Genomic DNA, 14331 nt, shown 5'->3' on the forward strand with positions numbered 1-14331 from the left:
GTGGTCCTCCCACCCCAACAATAAGGGAGGACCATGATGGCAGCAGCAATCCTGAACACTTAAAAGTTTGAAACTCATGTCAAGCTATACTGTGAATTGGATAAGTTTTTTAAATGTACTAGGTCATTTTGTTGTTTATATGTAAACTATTATCTGAAAATCATTTTAATTGAAACTGCTTTTCTCTTAGCCATTCATTTAGATTGTAAAATCCCAAAAAACATGAACTTTAGTGACCTGACAGTCCATATACAAAGGGGCCTTCCAATAAATATTTATCAGATTAAAGCACTAAGCCATACATTCTAGTACTCATGTTCTTTCCTTGTTAGTTTTTAAAAGTTTAAAGACTATTCATTATAATTTTACATCTTCTTTATTTTTTTTCCAATTAGATTAAAATATTGGAGCAGGAAAATGAACATCTGAACCAAACAGTGTCTTCATTAAGACAGCGTTCCCAGATCAGTGCTGAGGCAAGAGTGAAAGACATTGAAAAGGAAAACAAAATTCTCCACGAGTCTATCAAAGAAACAAGTGGGAAACTAAGTAAGATTGAGTTTGAGAAACGGCAAATGAAAAAAGAATTGGAGCATTATAAAGAAAAAGGGGAGCGTGCAGAAGAACTTGAAAATGAGTTGCATCGCCTTGGAAAAGAAAATGAATTGTTACAGAAGAAGATAACTAATTTAAAGATAACTTGTGAAAAAACTGAGGCATTAGAACAAGAAAATTCAGAGCTAGAAAGAGAAAATAGAAAATTAAAAAAAACTTTGGATAGCTTTAAAAACCTTACGTTTCAGTTAGAATCCCTAGAGAAAGAGAACTCCCAACTTGATGAAGAAAACTTAGAGCTGCGAAGGAACGTGGAGTCCCTGAGGTGTGCGAGCATGAGGATGGCGCAGCTGCAGCTGGAGAACAAGGAGCTGGAGACGGAGAAGGAGCAGCTGAGGAAGGGCCTGGAGCTCATGAGGGCCTCCTGCAAGAAGACAGAGCGCCTGGAAGTCAGCTACCAGGGACTAGACACAGAAAATCAGCGCCTACAGAAAGCTCTAGAAAATAGCAGTAAAAAAATCCAGCAGTTAGAGAGTGAGCTACAAGACTTAGAGATGGAAAATCAGACATTACAGAAAATCCTAGAAGAACTCAAAATAGCTAGCAAAAGACTTGAACAACTAGAAAAAGAAAACAAATCATTAGAGCAAGAGACATCTCAACTCGAAAAGGATAAGAAACAATTGGAGAAGGAAAATAAGAGACTCCGACAACAAGCAGAAATAAAAGATACCACATTAGAAGAAAATAATGTGAAAATTGGAAATTTGGAAAAAGAAAACAAAACTTTATTCAAAGAAATTAGTATATATAAAGAGTCTTGCCTTCGTCTGAAGGAATTAGAAAAAGAAAATAAAGAGCTTGTGAAAAGAGCAACTATTGATATTAAAACTTTGGTTACATTACGTGAGGTAAATATATTTACCTAAACTTTAAGATTTTTTTGTATATGGGTACTTTGTCTGCATTTACATCTACACACCAAAAGAGGGCATCAGACAGTTGTGCTGTCATGGCATGGCACTGAGGATTGAACTCAGTTCCTTTGGAAAAACAGTGGGTGCTCTCAACCACTGAGCCATCTCTCCAGTCCTATTTACCTAAACTTAAGTCAAACAATTTTTTATATTTGTAGCCCACATTTACTGTATCCATCAGTAACTTCTGCCATCCTTTCTGTAGTTCATTAGAATTTTGGAAACAGAACTAGAAGCAACTTCTAACTTTCCTACTTAGATGAAAATTTTAAGTTGTTTTTTAAAAATTGTTAGTAATAAGACATTAATAATTAGAGCAAGTGTTTCTTACCAGGTACTTGCATAAGGATTTACATGTAAGTGGTACTCAAATTTATATGGGTACATATATCAGAAAAAAATCTCCCCACCCACCCACTCCACCCCCCGACCCCCGCCTCTCTCCTTTCTTTTTGTGCCAAACATATGTGATGGTCCATTAAGTTCAATTAGGAAGTCTACTGGGGCTGGAAATACAGCCCTATGGACAATGTTTGCCTAGCGTACATGAAGCCTGTATTCAATCTCCAATATGGGGACAGAGGGTTGGCATGAAGACAGGGACCCCTGACAGTTCTGTGGTCTGCATTTCTACTAAGAGGCATTAGGAAGGAATTTGCCAGTATGACAATAGGACAAGCTGGGCGCGGTGGTGCACGCCTTTAATTGTAGCACTTGATAGGCAGAGGCAGGCGGATCACTGTGAGTTTGAGGCCAGCGTGGTCTACAAAGCGAGTCCAGGACAGCCAAGGCTGCGCTGAGAAACCCTGTCTCAAAAAACAAAAAACAAAACAAACAAAGAACAATAGGGCAAGCAATAAAAAGTGTCTGTAGTTCTTCAGATCACTGTCTGAGGTGAGGTCTCTTCTACCATGAGAAAGGTTTATGGTGGTGCGAGGGTGTAGTATTTCACACGTTTATAGAAACCAGTTACATGTAGGTTTTTCTGTTTCAGTGAAGTCCATGAAAATGTTGGAGATTCCCTTATGGTTGTAAAACCTGTCATGTGTTTACCAGGAAAGAGTTTCTTCTAGTTCTGTGACATTAGCATTATAAAGAAGTAGCAACACAAGAAAAGAGTTTATTTCTATTAAGAATATTTTTCAAAAAATATTTTCTTGTATTTTTAAGAAATGGTTTCAGCCTGGTTAATGTACTGCTTAACTGCTTTTTTAGTAATAACAGGAAGGGTCTGTGACTTTTTTTCATATCTGGCTCAGCTATGTCTTCTTGGGTTGTAGTAATTAGAATCTTGAGTGGCATTCTTTCCCTGACCCTTGACTGAGTTGTACATTATTTTTAAAATAAGGATTTAGTGAGTGAAAAATTGAAGACGCAACAAATGAACAATGACCTCGAAAAATTAACTCACGAACTTGAGAAGATAGGTTTAAATAAAGAGCGACTCTTGCATGATGAGCAGAGCACGGATGACAGGTGAGTGCTGTGTGTTCAGCAGAGAGCTGCAGTTCTTATCTAGGGAAACTTCGCCCCAGCCGTAGTGTCTTCTTGTTTCTGGCATCTTCTTTTGGAGAAAGTTCTCTAAAGATGTGGGCTAAAAGAGGAAAAATATGAAACAGAGAAAAATACATTGAAATGCAATTAATGTATGAAAATGATGTGGAAAATAAAAGTTTTATAAATAGTATAAAAATTACTCTAACTTTAAAAATGGTTGGTGCAGATTTTTTTTTAAATTCTCTTCTCTGTTAATCATAGCCTTTTAATTAGAATTAATCTGATTTTTGTCTTCTATTTAGTATCCAAAGGGTCACTTGTTTCAGAGACACGAGAGGACTATTCTTAAGAATACTGTTTTATGGTCCAGTAAGATGGCCCAGTAGGTAAAGGCTCCTGAGGCTAAGCCTTATGATCTAAGCTTGATTCTCAGGACTCACATGGTAGGAGAAAATCAAATTCTGCAGGTTTTCTTCTGACTTCTCTGCACACATGCTATGGCGCACACATAGGTACACATATTGTGTGCATAGATTAAAAACAAATGTAATTAAACTTTTTCTATAAGAATATTATTTGAGGGCTAGAGAGATGGCTCAGAGGTTAAGAGTACTGACTGCTCTTCCAGAGGTCCTAAGTTCAATTCCTAGCAGCCACATGGTGGCTCACAGCCATCTATGATGTGATCTGATGCCCCATTCTGGCCTGAGGTGTACATGCAGGCAGAGGTATACATAATAAATAAATCTTTTTTAAGGCAGCTGACGCCTTTAATTCCAGCAGAAGCAGGTGGATCTCTGGGTTCAAGGCCAGCTTTGTCTACAAAGAGAGTTCCAGAACAGCCGGAGCTACACAAAAACCTATCTCAAAAAAATAATACACACACACACACATTTGAGGCTAGGGAGATGGCTCAATGGATAAAGCCCTCACTTTGCAAGCATGGAGACCAGGGTTAGGATCTTCAGAACTTACGTAAAAACCAAATAGGACATAGTGGCTGCCTGTAATCTCCAGGCCAAACTTACTAGCTATAGACTAATTGAAGTTGTCTGGTTTTCTAGTTCATCAAGGGTGATTCAGGGAGATGCCAGATGCCAACTTCAGCTTCCACTAATGTACATGTGAACATGTATACTCACACACGAAACACATATCCCCCTCCACACACACTAATAGTAACTGACACATGCATTCTAAAATATTGTGCAGTAACTAGCATACTGATATTCACATCTGTCTGACTCCACCAGGCTGTGTCATGAGTGTAGCATTGTCTTCTTTATTTAAACTACTTAAAGTAGCCAGTATTGAGACGGTTTGTTTTAGACAGCGTCTCATAATGTAGCCCTGACTGTTCTGGAACTCTCTGTGTAGGCCAGGAATGCCTGTGTCACCGTGCCCACCTGATGTTGACTTTAAAGTCTTAAACTGATCATATAGGCCAGTACATAAAAATGAATACAGATCAATATCACAGACATATGTGTGATATAATGTATCCATCAACTTCTTTTTTCTGTTTTAGTCTTACAAAACTAGAAGAAATTTTTGAGGATTTAGTTATGCAGATTCCCATTTGAGCATTAATTGTTTTTCGTTTTTTTGTTTTGGCAGTCTTGACAGTAATTCAAAATTGTTTTTACTTACCAGCTTTTGTTCTGTGACCACCACTAGGAGGAAGATAATTTACATGTTATGCATGAAGGCTTATAGATCTTACTTACTGTATCAGTGTTGTAGTCATAAATTGTCCCAAAAAATGTTTTGACATCTAATGACAAACTGTATTACTCTTGTACTTGGATAGTAGGTACAAACTTTTGGAATCAAAATTAGAATCCACTCTGAAGAAGTCCCTTGAAATAAAAGAAGAAAAAATTGCTGCTTTAGAAGCTCGGTTGGAAGAGTCTACAAATTACAATCAGCAATTGCGCCAAGAACTTAAAACAGTAAGTTGTTATTGTTGTTGTTGTTTTGGGTTTTTTTTTTTTTTCTGAACTAGCTTTATAAGTACTTGGACAGAAAAGCATAAAGAGAAAATAAAAACTCCGGTACACTTATGTTAGTATTTCCTGTATTTGGGCATATACTTAATCAGATCTTTGTCATAGAGAAGTGCTAACAATTTTCTCGGTTGCTTTCAAATGTGTACTAGTCCCTCTTACAGATAGGGACACGTGAAGAATTGTAGAAGTGCGATGCACAAGAAGCAGGCTTATTTTGTTTCAAAAACCCTCAGTTGTTGGGGTCCTGATACCTTTACTCTGCTACATTTTTCCTGTTGGGACACCAGGTACATTTGTAAAGATAAGACTGTGACGATCGCATTATAGAGGGTAATCATAGGTTTAGCATAATAAAGCCACTGATCTACTCATAAATAAGATGTCCTCTAGATCTGTTTTCTTGTGAGACTTTGAGTTACTCTGTGAAGTTAGACACTGCTTTCATCAGGTGAGTAAATTGAAATATAAAGGGTTTACCCTATTTGTGAGGTCAGTGGATAATAAAGGGCAGACTCTCCTGTTTACTCTTCCCTTTTCAATCTCCTGATTGCGCCAGGAGTTGTCTTTTTCTTTGTTTTTCATTTTTCTACACAGGCTCTCTTATAGCACAGGCTGGCCTTACCTTTATTGTGAGGCCACGGTTGGCGTTGAACTGATCATCCTTCATCTTTCCTAAGCACAGTGACTGTAGAAGTGTACTGCCATGCCAGATAGGTAGTGAGGAGATTTCTGTAGGCCACAGTTAGAACTATTCTATCCAAAATGACCCAAAAAGGGAGATACAAGTTGGTGGCTAGACAGTGTTAGGTCTCTTCATATAATTATGTGAGATTGATTCTTTAAATTTTTTTCATTTACTTTCATTTGTATTTGTACATGCACACAGACACACACTAGGGACCCACCAGAACATTCCTGTGGCGGTCAAAGGATAATTTGTGAGGGGTCTCTCTTTTCTACATATTGGTCCAGGGGATCAAACTGAAGTCATCATGCTTGGCAGCGAGTCCTTGACCTACTGAACCATCTTGCTGGTCCATACATTCTTACCGGATTATGGTTCAAGCAACGCATAGGATGCACACTTGAGTAGGAGAGCACCGCCCTAGTTTTGAGACTTGTGTGCTTCATAGCAGTCATTAAGTCATACAACTCCAAAAGCATAAATGTAAAATCTCGAGGGTGTGCACGCTGACTGGTTATAAGAGCTGCTGCCTGTAGAGAAACCAGTGATCCTGCTTTCTATTAGGTACCTAGTTTTCCTACCCCAGATATCGTTTACCTGCCAATCATGGGTCTTTTCCTCCATAAGCATTATTGCCTAATAATAGGATATTCTGGTTTTATCAGTCTTTTAGACTAGAGAAAACAAATAAATCAAATTTGAGTTTCTTCTGCAAAAAGAGAAGACTTTTTGTTCACCATTTGCCTACATCATCTTTACTAGTATTTGTCACAGAATTTGCCATGAAAAATACACTAATATAGAGTTCTGCTTATGCTAACTGGCATAGCATAAGTAGTGATTAATCAGCTTTATGTCCTGAATTTTGTATTCTGTTAAACAGTATTAGTTGGTTACAAAAAATGATAATTCATGAAGCTACTCCACCAGAAACTAAGGAAATTGGGGTATGAGTTGGCTTGTGTGGTTAAGTCGAAGTATCCCACAGACCAGCTCTGGGAAACAGTGCAGAGGAGAGAAGAAAAAGTCTCGGTGGATCTGTGGTAGGGAGGATTGAGCAGGCGGTGAACAGCTGGTTACCGGAAACCAACCATTGGGGAACAACTAGAAGTTGTTGAGGAGAGGTTGAGGAATGGAGGGAAAAAGAAACACTACACCCAGGTATACGCCATACAAACTGAAACACCACACCCAGGTATATACGCCATACAAACTGAAACACCACACCCAGGTATATACGCCATACAAACTGAAACACTGCACCCAGGTACACGCCCTACAAACTGAAACACTGCACCCAGGTACACGCCACACAAACTGAAACACTACACCCAGGTATACGCCACACAAACTGAAACACTGCACCCAGGTACACGCCACACAAACTGAAACACTACACCCAGGTATACGCCACACAAACTGAAACACTACACCCAGGTACACGCCATACAAACTGAAACACTGCACCCAGGTACACGCCATACAAACTGAAACACTGCACCCAGGTACACGCCCTACAAACTGAAACACTGCACCCAGGTACACGCCCTACAAACTGAAACACTGCACCCAGGTACATGCCCTACAAACTGAAACACTGCACCCAGGTATACGCCCTACAAACTGAAACACTGCACCCAGGTACACGCCATACAAACTGAAACACTGCACCCAGGTATGCGCCCTACAAACTGAAACACTGCACCCAGGTATACGCCATACAAACTGAAACACTGCACCCAGGTACACGCCCTACAAACTGAAACACTGCACCCAGATACATGCCCTACAAACTGAAACACTGCACCCAGGTATACGCCACACAAACTGAAACACTGCACCCAGGTATACGCCCTACAAACTGAAACACTGCACCCAGGTACACGCCATACAAACTGAAACACTGCACCCAGGTACACGCCCTACAAACTGAAACACTGCACCCAGGTATACGCCACACAAACTGAAACACTGCACCCAGGTATACGCCCTACAAACTGAAACACTGCACCCAGGTGTACGCCGTACAAACTGAAACACTGCACCCAGGTACACGCCCTACGAACTGAAACACTGCACCCAGGTACACGCCACACAAACTGAAACACTGCACCCAGGTACACGCCCTACAAACTGAAACACTGCACCCAGGTACATGCCCTACAAACTGAAACACTGCCCCCAGGTACACGCCACACAAACTGAAACACTGCACCCAGGTACACGCCACACAAACTGAAACACTGCACCCAGGTATACGCCCTACAAACTGAAATCCTGCACCCAGGTACACGCCCTACAAACTGAAACACTGCACCCAGATATATGCCATACAAACTGAAATACTACACCCAGGTATGTGCCGTACAAACTGAAAGGTCTTAAAGCCCAGGAGAACTTTACTTTTCTGTCTCTCTGTTGCTTGCTGTCACTCCTTGGGCCAAACACAGTACTTTATTTAAAGTGAAGTTCAATTTTTTTTTCAGTACAGATTACACCATGATTTTCCTCATCTTTTACAATCAATAGAACATTTCAACAAGAGAACAGTCTAACAAGGAAATACAAAAATTTCTGTATAACCTACAGTAAAACATACAGCAAAAATCATTCCATTTCCAAGCAATGGCCAGCATGACATTATTTCTTTAAAAATACTTGGGAATTTTTAATTATAAATTTTCCCAGGCTAAAGCCATTTGTTTACATGATTGTCATAGCAACACACCTTGAGCTAAATGTTCTCTAATAAATAAAAAACTTGACTTGTTACCAGTCCCAAACAGTAATCAAAAGATTGCTATTATGTATATATTAAGATTAGTTTTACAGCATTGGCTTATAGCTTCATGATACAGCCAGATTAAATGTTCTCACGTCTAACCACAGCTTCAAACTATGTCAGCATTGCTAAAACTCTATGGAGAATGACCTGTCCACAATTATAGCTAAAGGATTTAATACCTGTACCTCAAATGTAAAAAGAACTTTATTAAATAAGTAAAGGCTGTTTCTAGCTGGCCTACAATGAACCTCATCCTTAATGGTAAAAGACTGTTTACTTTGAGAAGAAAAGCAAAGATACTCTTCTCGGTTTCTATTACACACTCTATCTGATCTTAACATATGAGGATAAGGAATGAAAATGCTGTTGGCTTTTTTAAAAAGATTTTATTTTATGTATATGTGTATGGGTGTGGGCCACCTATGTACAGGAGCCTGTGGAGACCAGAAGAGGGTATTGCATCCCCTGGAGCTATAGTTATAGGTGGCTGTGAGCTGCCAGATGTGTCCGGAAGTCAAATTAGGGTGTTCTGGAAGAGCAGTAAGTGCTTTTAACCATTGAGCCATTTCATCAGTCCCAGAAATCCAAATCTGAAAATATGAGTTATATTTTTATTGACTTCTGAGATGATTGTTTTGGCAGGAAGTTTTAAAGAATTTATAGAAAACTATATAAAGTGTGTTTTATCAAATGCCATAGGGTAAAGATCAGTATATAAAACTCAGCCATATATTGTATATATTAAAAATGAAAATTCAAAGAGTAAAAGTTAAAAGAAAATATCATTTATAATACTGTAAAATACCAAGGTTGGAGAGATGGCTCAGAGGTTAAGAGCACTATTCCCAGCAACCACATGGTGGCTCACAACCATCTAGAATGAGATCTGGTGCCCTCTTCTGGCGTGCTGGTGTACATGCAGGCAGAGCGCTGAGTGCATAATAAATACATCTTTAAAAACACACACCAAAAACAAAACAAAACTGTAAAAAACCCTGAGGTACTTTAAAGAACTTGGCATTAATAAAATAGGAAGAACATCTTAGTAAATGAAAAGGAGCACCATATCATCAACTGAAATGTTCTGTATTCTGTTGTTTATTCATTTATTTGTTTATTTTTTGGTTTTTTGAAACAGGGTTTCTCTGTGCAGCCTTGGCTGTCCTGGACTTGCTTTGTAGACCAGGCTGGCCTAGAACTCACAGCGATCCACCTGCCTCTGCCTCCCAAGTGCTGGCATTAAAGGTGTGCGCCACCACGCCCGGCTATGTTCTATATCTGACAGCTCTCAGATTTGGATATAGCTCAGTAGTTCAGCACTTTTCCACCATGTACAAACCTTAGATTCAATCCCCAGTACTAGAATAAATACACAAGCAGATCCCAAATGAATCTGTTAATTCAGCATAATCCCAAACAAAATCCAAATTAGATTAGTAGATAGATTCATTAGCTTACTACAAAATTGTTGGTATAATACAGTTATTTTCATAATATTAATTTTTATAACCCATGAATATAGGAGGTCTTTCCATCTGTTAGAATCTTCATCTTGTCTCTTCTATGTTTTAAAGGTTTCTTTATAAATGTCTTCGGCCACTTAGATTTGTTCCTACATATTTTTTTTTCTTCAAGCCATTGTAAATGGGAATGCTCTCCTACTTTCTCAGCATGTTCATCATCAGTATATAGAAAAACTACTGATTTTTGGATGATGACTTTGTATCTGGCTACTTCAATAAAAGTATTTATCAGTCAGATCTAAGAAGGTTTTTTGGGTTTTTTTGGGGGGGGGTTGGTTTTTGTTTTTTATGGCACCTTAAGGTCTTTTCCTAATAGGATTGTGTTATCAAAAATACGGATATTTTAACTTGTTTTTCTGTTTATTCTTTTCTGTTCCTTTGACTTTCCCTGGAGCTAAGACTTCAAGTCTAGAGGGATAACAGTGAGGAAGATACCCATTCTTGCTTTGTTCCTGACTTTATAGGAAACAGTTTTAGTTTTCCCCTGGTTAGTATAATGTTGGCTATGGGGGTTAGAGAGATGGCTCAGCAGTTAAGAGCACTGGCTGCTCTTCCAAAAGACCCAGGTTCAATTCCCAGCACCCACATGGCAGCTCACAACTGTCTCTAACTCCAGTTCTAGGAGATGTGACACCTTCATACCAATGCTTATAAAATACAATTAAATAAATTATAAATAATAATAATAATAATGTTGGCTATAGGTTTGTTGCATATTGCATTATGTTGAGGTATGTGCATATATTCTAATTTCTTCTGGGCCTTTTATCATGAAGAGATGTTAAACTTTACTGGAAATCTTTTCTGCATCTATTGAGGCAATGCAGTGAATTGTGTCCCAGAGTCTGTTTAGGTGTTGCATTACTTGACTTACTCAATTTGTATATGTCAAACTGTCCACACATCTCTAGAATGAAACCCAACTTGATCATGTTGCTAATTTTAAAAAATTATTATTTTAATTTAACGGTATGTTTGTGTGTGGTGTGAGTGGAGGAGGTGCCTTAAATGTACAGGTGACCAGGAGAGGGTGTTGAAACCCCTGGAAGTGGAGTTACAGGCTTTTGGTTGTTAGTGACACCCGTGGGTGATGAGAAATAAACTTGGGTCCTCTGAAAGAGCAGCAAGTGGTTGTCTGGCAAGCAGTGATCCTTCCAGAATGATGAGTGATGTGTGTATATGTTATTCTAAAAAGTAGACAGGGTCTGCCTGTGCAGCCCTGGCTAGCCTGGAACGTCACTCACGGATCCGCCAGTCTCTGCCTCCCCAGAGCTGGGATTAAAGGTGTACGCCACCACCACCTGGCCCAAATTTCTTTTATAATCAGTACATTAGTAACTATATATAAACTATACTTCAGTTCTAAAAGGTTACATTATCTTTAATTAAAAACTGAAAATTTGAATTAATTATATAATTTCTAATACTATTTTTACTACACTAAACTTCAACTTAATGTCATTCAACCTTTAAATTGACTCTACATTGCTTTGTTGTGAGGTCTATTTTATTCTGACAAACTTTATTTCCTGTGAGAATATATAGGTTTTGATTAATGATATGTGAGCTAAATACACTTGAACAGACTGTAAATGAGAAGCCTTCAATTTTATTTCCAGCTCTTCTATTTTTTGTTGTCATTTTCCACTCTTGTTGTCAAACAGAGGTGAACTCTGTGCAAGACAAGAACAAAATAGTACATATCAGATATATTTTTCTTCTGTCAGCTCTCCTTAATATTTCATTTGACTACAGCCTTTGTAAGTCTAAAAAAAAAAAAAGACTGTATGAAGAAAATAGGAGTATCCCAGAACACCATTAGACACTGGCCAAAATTTCCATCTTGGCTTGTTCTGTTTTCTTTTACTAATGTGTAACTCACTAGTAGTAATGTTAGTTTACTGCTGAACTAAAGGCTTTCTTAAGTTTTGTGCATGAACTATTTTAACCATTTTTGCCCTGAATGTATAGTGTTAATTTTTGAAGTGTATTATAAATATCTAAAGTAAACTAGAAAGCAAAATAAGTATAATAATGAATTTGAATTAAAAAGGAGCAAGAGAGACAGCTAAACAATTCAGAGTTTATACTGGTTCTTCCAGAGTTTGGTTCCCAGCACCACATTAGATGGATCTCCACCACCTATAACTTCAACTCCAGGCAATCTGAAGCCTCTGGCCTTTACAGGCACCTATACTCAAATGCAGAAGGACACAGCACACACACACACACACACACACACACACACACACACACACACACACACACACACACACACACACACATTGTTTCAGGGCTAGGGAAATGACTCACAATTAAGAGCCCAAGCTGCTCTTGCAAAGCCTCTGGATTCAGTTCCCACCATCCACGTGATGACTCACACCTGTCCATAATTCCAGTCCCAGGCCCTATCCCTACCCTCCTGTCCTCAGCAGGCACTGCATTCACATGCTTTCATGAAGCAAAACATTCATACACAGGGTTTTTTAAATCTTTAAATCTTAAGAAAATGTAATTGCTAAGAGGTGTGAAGTGTGGCAGTTTTGATCTTAGAAGATGCTGGAGCTCTTCCTGTAGCATCCAGGCCTGTGTATCACTCGGCCCTTTTTGCAGTTAGCAGCCTCCTGTTTGAAGGCCAGTGTGGTGACTGACATCTGTAGTTTTAGCACTTAACGGGCAAAGGAATCAGGAATTAAGGTTTTTCTTGACTAAGGAATTAAAGGCCAGCCTGGGCCTACATGAGACATTGTCTCAAAACAGTAAACAGAAGAGTCAACTGAAAACTAAAAACTGCCTGTAGAAAATATATCCTTGAATTACTTATTACAAGATAAATTACATAATGATGTGTTTGAATCAGGAGTTAAGTAAATAAGCCATATTTTATTATTATAGTTAATTCTAGGTAATATGTTATTCCTAGGAAGATTCCTAAATGTACTTGCTACTTTAGTTTACAAATCTTTTAAAGCCAGTGTTAACATGTGTCAAATGTTCATTTGCTCTTTATATAGTGATTTCTAAAGTGGTTCGTGGTTGCTCTAAAAGTAATTGTTAATATTACATAGCAATCAGTGTCCGGCTAATCTGTTATTGAGGGCCATTTTCTTTGTTGTTGTGTATCTTTTATAGCTTATCCTTGATTGTCTTTACTAGTAGGCATTAATTGTTCATATGAATGGGATCTGGTGTAACAGTTCTATATGTGCATATAACAGAAGACTCGCTTCAGGTTCCTTAAAAAAGCTGCTGAGGCCCATTTTCACTATAAACAATAGCCAAGTATAAAACAGGAGCATGCATAAGAGCAAGTTTCCTCTGATTCTTCTAGTGTCATATACATTACAGTAGCTTTTTAATACAGGGGGTTTTTACAATTTATTTTTATTTGTATGTGAAAGTGTGTGTGTGTGTGTGTGTGTCAGGATTGGAAATGCTGGAGCTGGAGTTACAGGTGGTTGTGAACTGCCCGAACATGGGTTCTCTGAAAGAGCAGGAGCTGCTCTTAACCACTGAACTGTCTCTCCAGCCCCCTCATTTGCATTTCAAAGAGCTTTTGATCACAGTATTGGTAATCATACATTACCACATTTTTTTGTTTGTTTTTTGGGGTTTTGTTTGTTTGTTTTTCAAGACAGGATTTGTCTGTAATCATAGCCCTAGCTGTCCTGGAGCTTTCTTTGTAGACCAGGCTGGCCCATTAATCACATTCTAAAATAAAGTCTACCATACTCAACTGGGCCAATACAGACGCAAAGTAACTGAGAAATATAGAAATCTTGGTGATGTTTTTATTTCCATTAAAATATTTTAAATAATTTTAGGTGAAAAAAAACTATGAAGCTCTCAGACAGAGACAAGATGAGGAAAGGATGGTGCAGAGCTCCCTCCCAGTTTCTGGGGAAGACAAGTGGGAGCGAGAGAGTCAAGAAACAACTAGAGAGCTCCTGAAAGTTAAAGACAGGCTCATTGAAGTAGAAAGAAATGTAAGTATTTTAAAATTTTTAGTGGGAACAAAATTATTAAGAAGTAAAGAATTGTTGGATATATTTATCTTTGATATATTTCTTTTATACTTTCTTATCTAGTTTATCAGATATAAAAACAGATATAGACTTAGTATGTTTTGCTCTTTACCTTCTTGTAAGTCAATCACAAGCTTAACCCACGTGGACATAGTGACATCTGCCAGCTTTATACCCTAGGATGAGTCTCGGGGAAAGACCTCCTCCCTCAGTTGTTTTCTACCAGGGAACTCCTTCAGTTGTATTCACAGTTTAAGCTCTTGCCTTTGAAATCA

General features: G+C 38.4%; 1 protein-coding gene and 1 long non-coding RNA gene across 8 annotated transcripts in view; one reads left to right on the forward strand and one right to left on the reverse strand.

The window, feature by feature from the left end:
* CCDC88A (coiled-coil domain containing 88A) overlaps positions 1-14331 on the forward strand; it is a 121158-nt gene that overhangs the window by 74464 nt on the left and 32363 nt on the right. For 5 of the 7 annotated variants that reach the window (XM_084799758.1, XM_084799756.1, XM_084799760.1 and 2 more), the window contains exons 15-18: positions 396-1466; positions 2881-3008; positions 4840-4981; positions 13856-14017. In XM_084799758.1, coding sequence (XP_084655884.1) covers positions 396-1466; positions 2881-3008; positions 4840-4981; positions 13856-14017 — 1503 coding nt within the window. The remainder of the gene's footprint in view (positions 1-395; positions 1467-2880; positions 3009-4839; positions 4982-13855; positions 14018-14331) is intronic. The other 2 variants (XM_084799757.1, XM_084799761.1) reach the window with 1 other exon arrangement.
* LOC311607739 lies at positions 2894-4891 on the reverse strand. Its single transcript, XR_014782720.1, has 2 exons — positions 4757-4891; positions 2894-3126 (listed from the first exon to the last, which is right to left on the reverse strand). It is a non-coding gene; the product is annotated as an uncharacterized lncRNA (long non-coding RNA).

Source organism: Acomys minous (genome assembly GCF_964271855.1).
Source record: "Acomys minous genome assembly, chromosome: 10".
Classification (NCBI taxonomy): domain Eukaryota; kingdom Metazoa; phylum Chordata; class Mammalia; order Rodentia; family Muridae; genus Acomys; species Acomys minous.